This window comes from Brienomyrus brachyistius, chromosome 7 (assembly GCF_023856365.1).
Source record: "Brienomyrus brachyistius isolate T26 chromosome 7, BBRACH_0.4, whole genome shotgun sequence".
NCBI classification, from domain to species: Eukaryota; Metazoa; Chordata; class Actinopteri; order Osteoglossiformes; family Mormyridae; genus Brienomyrus; species Brienomyrus brachyistius.
In genome coordinates this window covers 19,073,918-19,085,235 of record NC_064539.1, presented here as the reverse complement: position 1 = coordinate 19,085,235, position 11,318 = coordinate 19,073,918, and the positions used below count along the sequence as shown (strand labels likewise).

Here is an 11,318-nt window from a genome sequence, read left to right as displayed (position 1 = left end):
TGCATATTAGTAAATCTAGATGCGGCCATAAGTCGGAAATTTGAGGTCATGTGTCTCCCTAGTCGAGTATTTATACCAGAGAAGGTCACAAAGAAGCTCAAGGCTCAAGATGATGCTTCAGCTGAGTGTTTTCATTTTACAAGTAACAGTTTTCTCTTGCGTCCATATTCATAACGTGACACAAAAATGCCTAGAGGACACAGAAGGCTTTCTCAGTGAATTGCACAATGACAAGCCAAGCAAGTATGCGATGTTAAGTAAGTACAACGTATTTCTGAATGTTTGTAATAATTTGTGAAAGGTTTGAATGTGACACCCTGTCATACTAAACATTATAGATGCTTCAGTATTCTTTTCTATGCTGGAATTTCCTGAAGTATGAGAATGGATATGCTTTGTAAGTAGTTTACAAATAGTCAGAACATTAGTGTTTCTGAACTGAAAATGATGCCTACATATATATTTTGGTTTATGTTTTTAAGAATGATGATATGTCTTAACCATTTTCTAAAATTCATTGAGTAGGCGTTGGATTTTGGTTTGGTTGTTTTATTACCTTCAAATACTCAGGAGTGCAATTGTTATATAATAGCTACTAGCTTATAAAATTATCATCAGAATCAAAGCATAAGTAAGCAGTGAACTTCAGGGGTGAGGTGGATATATTTAGATTCAGATCTTCTCCTGAACCTGACCTATGACCAAATGTTATTGTAGTGTAACATAAAACATGTATGATGAGAAATTTTAAGTTCCCCATATTTGTTGATGTGTAGTTGTTCAAATATAATGTGCATCTATCTTATGGCAGCTTCCCTGCCTGAAATATCACAAAATAATATGCAATCTACCACAATAGTTTGCAGAATGCTGTTAACATCTATTTTTCATCTGCATATTTAATTGTTATTTTTTTTAAGCTGGAGATGTACATTGCCTTTGCAGTTGGCTGTACAGTACACTAAATCAGCACTTCCTACAAACCTGTCAGGCACTTCAAAATCGCTGGTAGCCCTCAGTGAGAGCTCTGTCTCCCAGGGTAGCGGCTATTCTTCATGACATCATGTGGCCTGTAGTGCGTAAAGAAAGTCATTGCCTTGAATGTTAAATGCACCCGTAATCAGTGCGCAACTGCAAACTGTTCAAAGTAGGCATGGGGCAGGAAATTTACTTTAAAACTACAATAAGCCTGTTGTTTTTGTATCTTCCTACAGTGTATGATGCCTTTGGTAAAATGGGCAGTGACGTTGTGGGTGGAAATGTGAATCGCCCAGGGTCCCTTCAGGAGTGCTTGTTAGTTCACGGCCCTACTTTTAATGGGCAGTTCTGTCAGGTATTTCTAAAACAGGTAAAGCTTGTACCTTGATTAGAAATGATATAATAGGACTTTGTTTCAAATAATCATTCTCTTACAGATCTAGCCATGTTTGTGTTCATGTGATCGTGAAACAGGAATCAATCCAGTACTTTGTTGACATTTGTGTTCCTGGCTCCTGTAATGAAGACGAAGTACAAGCATTAGTTGTTTACAGTGAGTATCCAAAATGTAAATGCAAAATGCCCATAGGGTGAATGGTGTGTGAGTGTGCCCTGCGATGGGCTGGCCCCCCATCCTGGGTTGTTCCCTGCCTCGTGCCCATTGCTTCCAGGATAGGCTCCGGACCCCCCGCAACAGAGAAGGATAAGCGGTTTGGAAAATGGATGGATGGAAATATAATGCTATGCTTGCATGAAATATCGTGTTTTTTGAGTTTCCTAGATATCGTTTTTGACTTCTAGATGTCTTCCAGAAAGATGGGGCATCTCTGATTCCCCCAATACCTTCAGTGCTTTTAATCCAGTCCACACAAGCCATCTACGCGACACAGTGTTTTGCTGGAACTGTTTCCAAAGATTTTTCAGCTGTTATTTGTTTGTGAGTATAGTACCTGTACCCATCAAAATGTATTAGTAATATAAAAGTCAGTGTGAAAACCTTCAATTATGGGAGCTAGGTTTGATGTCATGGTATCTGATGTGCTTCTGATGTGCTTCCCATGACACCTACAGGTTTTTGTGCTGTCTGCTGATGATCCTTCCTCTTTTGGCGAGTATTTACATAGCCGCCATTAAATGGAAATGGCAGAAAAGGATCAGTCCAGGGGTTAACTTAGCCCTGAACTCAAACTTAACACACTATGGCACCCTAAGCTCCAGTAAGTCCGTTCAGATGGACTTCACGGCTTCAGAGACGACACAGACAGAATGCAGAGAAGCCGAAGGAGATGCCGATGAAAAAAGCAAGTATAAATACCCAGAATTCTGGACATGGTGCGGGACTCACAGAAACTATCAACTTCTTATGAAAAGTGTGTAATATTTCTAAACCTTCTGTAATATAACCCACGTGTATGATAAATACAGCTAGTTTGTTTCTGAGGTATAATTTTGTGCAGAAGGTTAGGAAAGACCCTTTCATTTACTGTTCATTTTATAATATTCCAATATTATTTAAAAAATTTTAACAATTAAATTTAAAGAAACCAGTGAGAAGCAGGTGGCATGGACGACGCTGAGAGTGATTTCAGGAGATGCATCCCACAGCACAAAAAGCACATTATTCTCTTTAGATTTATTAAATCTGCTATGTATCTGAATTTCATAAGAAGTTGATTATTTCTTTTTAACAGGGTGCATGTAGTATAGCTTTAACTGTTAATAAGGTAAAAAAACTAGCGGTAGCTACTGTTGGTAAAGAGTCCCATTCGTAGCTAATTTCACAGCCTTTAGAATAGCATTTAGATAGAGTTTGAGTACATCTCCATCTAACAATCCAATGCTCTTTCTTGGCAGATTGCTTGTACGACTGCCTGCAAAGTTTTTCTCTGCAGAGAAGCTCTTCCGGAGTGTTGAGTGCAGCGAGTAACGGACAAAGTTATTTGTCTCTGAATGGGATTCGTATTCTTAGCCTCCTCTGGATCATTTCAGGTCACAGCGTTCAGCTCAGTGTCTGGAATAACATAGGTGAAATGATTATATTTCATATAGTGTGTTTTATATGACTTTACTGGCAGGAAAAGCCTATTCAAGATTTTATTATTGTCTCTTTCCAGATAATGAAAAAAGATGGAAGGAAGCTGTAGAAAAGAATCCTCTGTACATATTTTCCTTCAGTGGGCCTGTGTATCTAGCTGTAGATACATTTTTGCTCCTTGGGTAAGATATGAATTGAGTAAGAGTGAGTTTTAAGGAGGTTATGAGTAGCTTTTCGACGCTTATAAGACGAAGCAGCTCTGGCATGTGTGCATGTGCTTCTCTTGTCGTTCTTTTTGTCTGATGAGTTGTTTCTAAACCTTCTGTCCTGTCCGGTCGCAGTGGACTTCTGAGTGCAAAATCACTTCTCGCATCTATCGAGGCAGCAGACGATAAACTCAGCCCAGCTCTGGTAGCCGAGTTTCTTTTCAAGAGGTTTAAAAGGTGTGTTGTCCAACTTACCCAAAAGGAGATTTGTTCAGGTTTTACTCTGGGTAGCTATTTTTGTCTTCTCAAAGGGCTCCATGAACCACATAAAAAATTACCATCGATTTGTTGTTTTTTCTTTCTTCTTAACTCTGCAATGCAAGATCTCACTGTCTCTCCAGTTATCTTTAAATATAGTGTAAGAACAGACTTTACATATCTTGATATTTACTAATGTAATTCAATACTTTGCTCAAGGGTGAAACTGTGATTGTCCTCACTGTATTTTGCAGAGGTCCTGTAACCGTTAGCTCACGTGCTCCCACTGCATCCTTTGAGCTTGAGCTCAAATTTCGGCGATTCCGTACTGCCACATGGAATAACAGCCTGTCTAACCCATCTTTACCAGGGTCCAGCCCCTTCAGCTCTTCATTGTGTGCCTGGTCATCGGTCTGTTTTCTGTAATTCCCAAGGGTCCTTTCTGGGTTATTGTAGAAGATCAGATTTTGAACTGCAAGAAATACTGGTGGTCCAACATGTTGCTCATTAATAACCTGCTTGACATCACTGATGTTGTAAGTACAAACTGTGTCTGTAATGGCTAAGCCAGCAGAATGTGGTATCCAGTGTGCTGCATTAACTTGTATTTACTCTTTGTTAACGCTTTTATTTTGAAGTGTGCCCCCTGGACGTGGTATTTGTCCATTGATTTCCAGTTTTTCATCTCAACTCCACTGCTGATCTTCATCTATAGATTGTAAGCACATCCAATGATGTCCAAATCATTCCCGCGAGGGCAGGCCTTCTGTTATCCAGTATCGAAAGCTGATAATCATACTTAACTTTCTACAGAAACAAATATGCCCTTCTGGCAGTTGCTTCTTTCTTGCTGGTCACCTCATGCCTGGCCAGTGCCCTGCTTACCACCTTACTGCATCTACCGGTTCACCAACCAACGACACAGTAAGATGATCCCCTGTTAACATTTAAAGGTCTCATGTGGAAACCAAAAAAGCACCAAAAGCCAGTTCTTGTTTTTCAGAGATAATGAAACATACTTTCAATATTACTACAACAAGCCTTACACAAGATATGGTCCATACTTGGTCGGGATCTTGGTAGGAATATTCATGAAGACTAGACAGAGCAACCTTTTAAAACATAAGGTAAAATGGCCTTTCATTCTCGTCCTATATGTATCCATCCATGTCATAAAACTATACAAAAGATATTATATATTGTCAACTGTCTATTGTAAAACAATATTTATGCACATTGGTTTGACGGATACATACAAATATTAACTGATATTACCATTGTTAACCACAGTGTGGCACTGTAAGCATCATGAATGCCCTTTGCAGCAAGTTTTTCAGCTACGGACAAAACTATGTCCGCTGGTTTTTGATATAATAAAATGCATCTGATATATTTGAATATGAAATGGGGACAGTTCATATAATTCAGAGCAAGTAAAGCTCCAAGATAGGATGTTCAGACTTGTTTTCTGAAGTGTCAGCTTCAGCTTCAGATGACCAATTATGTCAGCTTTATTATTTTTGCTTTTAAAAGGGAAAAGTACAGTCAATACTGCACACATTTGGACAGATAAAAGAAAATTGCTACAATGCTAGTTTAAGGGGAAACAAAAAAATATGCTTTAACTCCTACTAACTACTAACAACTAAGTGAACCAGGCAGGTCAGCTGGTATAAATACCAGTAGCTACAGTAGCTCACTGCGAAATCAAACAGCAGACAAAAACAAAACAAACAAAACAAGTAACACGGAACGATGTTGCAAAACAAAAGAATTGGGGGAAAGCAGTTGTGTTGTGAGGCACTAATTCTTTGGTTGCAGTGGAAGGTCGCAGTGGGTTGGGCCTCCTGCTTCTCCATCATGGCCCTGTTGGTGGGTCTGGCATATGCCCTGCGGGGGGTCCCAAGTCACCCCTCAGTACCACATTCTCTGTATCAAGGACTCCATCGCACCCTGTGGGCAATGTCTGTGGCTTGGATCATCTTGGCATCCGAAGAGGGGTATGGAGGTGAGCTAAAATAGTGGCAGATATATTTAAGAAAATGGATAGCCAGGTATTGATTAAATAAGCATTGCAGGCTGATCCATTGTTACAACTTAATAAGCAGGAACAGATTGTCTATCAAATTTCTTTCATTGCTTTATGTTTAATATTATTGCATAACAGATACTTTATTATATGCCGAACATATCCTTTTGAGACACTCAAGCATTACTGCCATTTTTTTGTTTGTTTATGCAGGGTTAGTCAACAGAATATTGTCACTAAACATGTGGATTCCTCTTTCAAACATCAGCTTTGCCTGTTATTTAATTCACCCTGTTCTGATTATCTTATACAATGGGAAACAAGAGACAGCCATCCATTACACTGACCTCAACTTCGTAAGTATCTTGACATGACAAAATATTGTGACATCAAAATGTTCTATATTATCATTATTACTAATATCATTGGTGACTTCTGAATGGCATATCTCTCTTCACTGCAGTTCTACCTATTCATGGGACACACTGCATTGACTGTGACTTTGGGATACGTCTTGACTGTGCTTATTGAAAGGCCGTTTTCATTTCTGAAGAGGTGTAGGAAATAAACACAAACCAAACTGACACTGAGATATATATAACTGACTCAAAGCATAATGTCATTGAATACATTATTATAATAAATAGAGAAATATTAAACATTATCAGTTGATATTTAGTGTTTATCTGTCATACAGTAGTGATCAAAATTAGAGACACTGCAGAACTTCTTGGAGTCTCTTGTTTAAACCTTTTATTTTGTGATGTGGGATAGTTTGCTAATTTTGATCTTTGTGTTGGGAAATAGTAATATGTAATTTGTGTTTGTTATTGTCGTTCAACCAAATTATGCTAAAAGTTTGAAAAAACACAATAAAAACAAATGTTACCAATCCCCCCCCCCCCTTTAAAGAGTGATTTCTGTTGTACCTCTATGTCTTCTACGAAGGGATATATTCTGGTCTTTTTATGAACTGGTCTTACTCAAGCATATCACCATGTTCCCTCCATTACTTAATTCAGCAGAGACCTTTATCCAAAGCAATGTACAATTGAGGAAAAAGTTACATTAACCATTCAAAGAAGCTCTCATTAGCCTAATAACCTTCCCCGCTTCCCGACCGGCCCATCCACAGTACAGCTGCTAGTTTCCACATTTCAATAAAAAAATGTGCAAAAAATGACTTAATTATAATAATGCACGAGTTTAAAAAAATCAGTTCCAGCTTCAACTGGTATGTATTAGTTAGGGATCCATTTGTGGATATAAAATTTGCTGGTCTTTATAGGCAAGACTGGTCTTAGGATGCAGTGAATCATAGGATTGGTCTCTTTTGGCAATAATGCAGCTGATATATCCTTCGTGTTTCTCCATAAACATACTTGACCATACAGTGCTTGCGTTCTCGCATATCTATTTTACATCATCTACTGCCAAAGACCAGTTCCAACACTCAGATCAGAAGCACAAAAGAGAGTAAAAACCCCCGAACGTCATTCTTGCCAGACCCCAAATATCAAGGATACCTTAGTTACATCTTCACCAAATGAGACCAATCCCATGATTCACTGAGCCCCAAGTTGAGAAACACCCCTTGATATTTGTGGCATAATAACTGCATGCTATTGTTATTTACAAACTTGCTTTTGATCTTGCTTTTCCATCCGTTCAGGTAAGATGTGGCCTTCGAACAAGTAAATAATAATCACCACTGCACTTCTACAAACACTAAAAGGAAGATTATCAATTAATCAACCAAGCATGGTCCTATATTTAAAAAGCAGGGATTTTTACACAATAACCATGCAAGCAGTAGCAAGACTAAGATTAGGAGGAACCAACCAAGACATGCTATTATTCAGATCTTACCACTATAAGCTTTGTTGTAGTTCCAAGTTGCTTTCTTCCATTAACCAACCTATTCTTGCTTGGTTGGAATTCCTAGCAAGGCTCATCAAAGAACCGACTGACCTTGCATGTTGTTATTGAAGACAATGTGCCACCAAGTGCCAGATCTGACCAGCTCTTCACTTTATTTTTGCCTATAAGACTTAACACTATTTCAGCATCTGCATTGCTGTGGTCAGCAAGGCTTGGAGGGGCATGGATACCATAACAGATTGAGGGGGCCCTGCTTGGCAAAGTCAACTGAGCGTTCGAAAGTACCAACCCGAGCATGGGATCCTGGATGTCCAGATACCTTCATAATGCATTGTAATGGTCTGTATAAGCCATTATAATGCATTATGAAGGCATTTATAATGCATTATACATAAGAATTTCATGATGCATTCATAATGTATATATCATGCATTTTTAAAAATAGTTATAGCCATGTTTATGATACTTTATGAATGCATTCTAATTCATTATGACGGTATCTATAATGCAATATACACGAGTGCTTTAAGTAAAATGTTACCAAAGTTTCTATTCACTTTCATTCAGTTACCTGCTTTAGCGTCAGTTTTCCCAGCAGTAACATCTCGTGTGTTTAGCATATTCAACCAGCTTTGTGCATTTGTGTTATACTGAATGTGCCATGTATTATATAGCTATAAATGTTTGTTCCTTAACTGGACATCCAGCAAATGAAATGGTGGAAACCCATCCCAACTGGACTCCATCCCTACATCTGGGTCATCTAATTTACACTCTCCAAATGTTAAGATGTGAGTCTCAATGTAGAGGACAGGCAGGTTATGGCAGGCTGATGCTGACGCTGCTTCACCATAATTGATGAAAGTGGATTATTTTGATAATTAATCATGCGATCAAGTGATCAACTATTCGAATATTTGGGCCAAAACAGGGTTTAAAGAAAAGTGCAAAAGCTTTATATTAAAAAAGGATCGAGTCATTTTTTAAGTTGTAATAAAATCTTTAAACGGTGCAGAGAATCTCTATTTAAAGTGGCACAGTGACAAAGAAACAAAGATCCACCGTATCCACCATATTAAGCTTGTTAACACAGTATACAGGATTATCTTCACCCAGCAAGGTGGGGAGGGGTTACCAGGGCTGCCAACTCTCACTCATCTGGCGTGACACACTTTCTGACTCTCACTCATCTGGTGTGACATGCTTTCTGACTCACTCATCTGGCGTGACATGCTTTCTGACTCACTCATCTGGCGTGACACGCTTTCTGACTCACTCATCTGGCGTGACACGCTTTATGACTTTCACTCATCTGGCGTGATACGCTTTCTGACTCACTCATCTGGCGTGACACGCTTTCTGACTCTCACTCATCTGGCGTGACGCTTTCTGACTCTCACTCATTTGGCGTGACATGCTTTCTGACTCTCACTCATCTGGCGTGACATGCTTTCTGACTCACACATCTGGCGTGACACGCTTTCTGACTCTCACTCATCTGGAGTGACACGCTTTCTGACTCTCACTCATCTGGCGTGACACGCTTTATGACTTTCACTCATCTGGCGTGACACGCTTTCTGACTCACTCATCTGGCGTGACACGCTTTCTGACTCTCACTCATCTGGCGTGACATGCTTTCTGACTCACTCATCTGGAGTGACACGCTTTCTGACTCTCACTCATCTGGAGTGACACACTTTCTGACTCACTCATCTGGCATGACACGCTTTCTGACTCTCACTCATCTGGCGTGACACGCTTTCTGACTCACTCATCTGGAGTGACACGCTTTCTGACTCTCACTCATCTGGAGTGACACGCTTTCTGACTCACTCATCTGGCGTGACACGCTTTCTGACTCACTCATTTGGCGTGACATGCTTTCTGACTCTCACTCATCTGGCGTGACACGCTTTCTGACTCACTCATCTGGAGTGACACGCTTTCTGACTCTCGCGCAGCTGGCGTGACATTCACTCTTTCTGTCTCACACGCAGGCAAGAAATCTTATGGCAAATCTGCATTATTCCATTATAAAATTAACTATTAACCTAAGATTAACTATATTGAAAGTGTTCCGGTAGTTTGCAAGCCCTACAGACTATTTACTAGGTAATGAAACTCTTACATGCATGTACATGCGTGTGCAGATTTGTCTCACACCAGCCAGTTCACCAAAGTTGGCCCCTTTGTGAAGGTCAACAGTTTTGTCACTTATATCCTTAGATGTCTCTTTGGTATTTCCCATGGTGATAAGGTTGAAGATGTAGACAGGTTAGTGACCCAAGAATACTGTTTAACAATGTAAAGCCATTAAATGTGACTGCTGGCTTAGTATCTGTTAATACTTAATTAAGTACGACTTGTGTTGTGTTAGTGCACATGTACTTGACCTAATTTCTTGCTGCCTTGTAGGGTATCAAATAATTATTTCCCTATATAAATGAGAAATTGATTTGTATCTGTTATATAATGATTTTTTTCTTGTTTGTTTTGTTGAAAAACTTTTTTTTTTTTACAACTTTTACTGTTAAAACAAACCTACCTAAACAAACATAAAATTACAGACTTCTCATTTCTTTATTAATGGGTTAACTCAAAACTATTCATAAAAGTTTACCCATTTCACTTGCTTGTATTTGTATTTGTCGCACCACGCACAGGACAAACCGGAATGGAAATGTAATAAATCTGCCTTCTGCTGGTCTGGTGAAATATTATTGTTGTATACATGTGCCCACCGTGACCGGCCGTCTGCCGATAAATGTGGCATGCATTAGGGATGGGCAATAGCACTGAGTCTCTGTTCGAGCTGATTTTGATTTGATCTAAGGGTTGTATCGCCGATACCGATTCCAACACAAATACAAATACATTTTGCCCTTTCATGTCATTGTTTCCCTTTATTGAAGGAAGTGCCAAATGAATGACATCATACATTTCTGGTTAGATAATGCAATAAGAATGTGTGCGTTTGTAACTGAGAAATACTAAATTCTTGGAATGGACACTTGAGAGGACTATTGCTGAAAACTGCTTTTAATTTGTAATTATATGCTACTCCTATTAATCAACCATAGAAAGGCAAGTGAAAAACATGCCTACCGCTTTAATTTTAAAATACATGAAACGTCAGGTATCAGGTTAATTTAACCCATGATTGTGAGTGTGAGACTGCAAATGCTGTCTGAAATGCCATCCACCAGCACTTCTGCTTGGCACATTAATTACACATACAGAAGAGAATATCCCTGGGTAGAGAGACTACAGGTGATAAACTATATTCTCAAGCAAATAAGTCATTTCCCCGTATACATACTGTAGATACTTACGTTAATAATGCCCAGACTCCAAATGTGGAAGCTATAATATTGCTGCATAAAAAAGTGACAATATTAATTTAGTTAAATGTTTTTTAGCGTATTATTTTTATTACGTTAACAGTTATGGTTAAAGGGGAGGACAAGAGGCCTCTCCTAGTTTGTTAAAGGTAATTTTCCTGGCTTACAGCTTCGACAAAATTAAACAGCTGTGTTCTCTGACATGTCCCTACCTCAGTGTTTCCCAACCTGGTCCTCAGGGACTCACAGACAGTCCACGCTTTTGCTCTCTCCAACTCCCTGCCAACAACCCACATTTTTGCTCCCTCCCAGCTACCAGTAGGGAGGGAGCAAAAACATGGATTGCTGCTGGTCCCCACGGGCCGGATTGGGAAACACTGGCCTATTAGTATTTGTTACAGTAAGACAGCCCTTTATGCAGGAGTGAAGAGTAAGGAGGAATACATGATATGTCAAACAAAATACAGTATGCTGTGCATATTTTGCCTTTTGTTTATAAACATTCAGAACCATTAGTTACAATGAAAATTTATATTCATCTTATTTTAATATTCCAAGCTCATAATGTAAGTAAAATAATTAAAATT

General features: G+C 39.1%; 1 protein-coding gene across 1 annotated transcript; it reads left to right on the top strand.

The window, feature by feature from the left end:
• Nucleotides 1-97: 97 nt before the first annotated feature.
• Nucleotides 98-6,398, top strand: oacyl (O-acyltransferase like). Its single transcript, XM_049019606.1, has 15 exons — nucleotides 98-257; nucleotides 1,215-1,348; nucleotides 1,453-1,531; nucleotides 1,780-1,915; nucleotides 2,050-2,284; nucleotides 2,835-3,003; nucleotides 3,093-3,195; nucleotides 3,355-3,456; nucleotides 3,848-4,013; nucleotides 4,116-4,195; nucleotides 4,291-4,401; nucleotides 4,481-4,604; nucleotides 5,299-5,485; nucleotides 5,720-5,862; nucleotides 5,970-6,398. The coding sequence occupies exons 1-15, from the start codon at nucleotides 110-112 to the stop codon at nucleotides 6,072-6,074; spliced, it is 2,022 nt and encodes a 673-aa protein (XP_048875563.1). The 5' UTR covers nucleotides 98-109; the 3' UTR covers nucleotides 6,075-6,398.
• The last annotated feature ends 4,920 nt before the right edge of the window (nucleotides 6,399-11,318 follow it).

Coding starts and splice junctions, on each gene's coding strand:
- oacyl (XM_049019606.1), top strand. CDS start 110: ATGATGCTTCAGCTGAGTGTTTTCATTTTACAAGTAACAGTTTTCTCT. Junction 1,349..1,452: donor GTCAGGTATTTCTAAAACAG/GTAAAGCTTGTA, acceptor ATCGTGAAACAG/GAATCAATCCAGTACTTTGT. Junction 4,014..4,115: donor TGCTTGACATCACTGATGTT/GTAAGTACAAAC, acceptor TTTATTTTGAAG/TGTGCCCCCTGGACGTGGTA.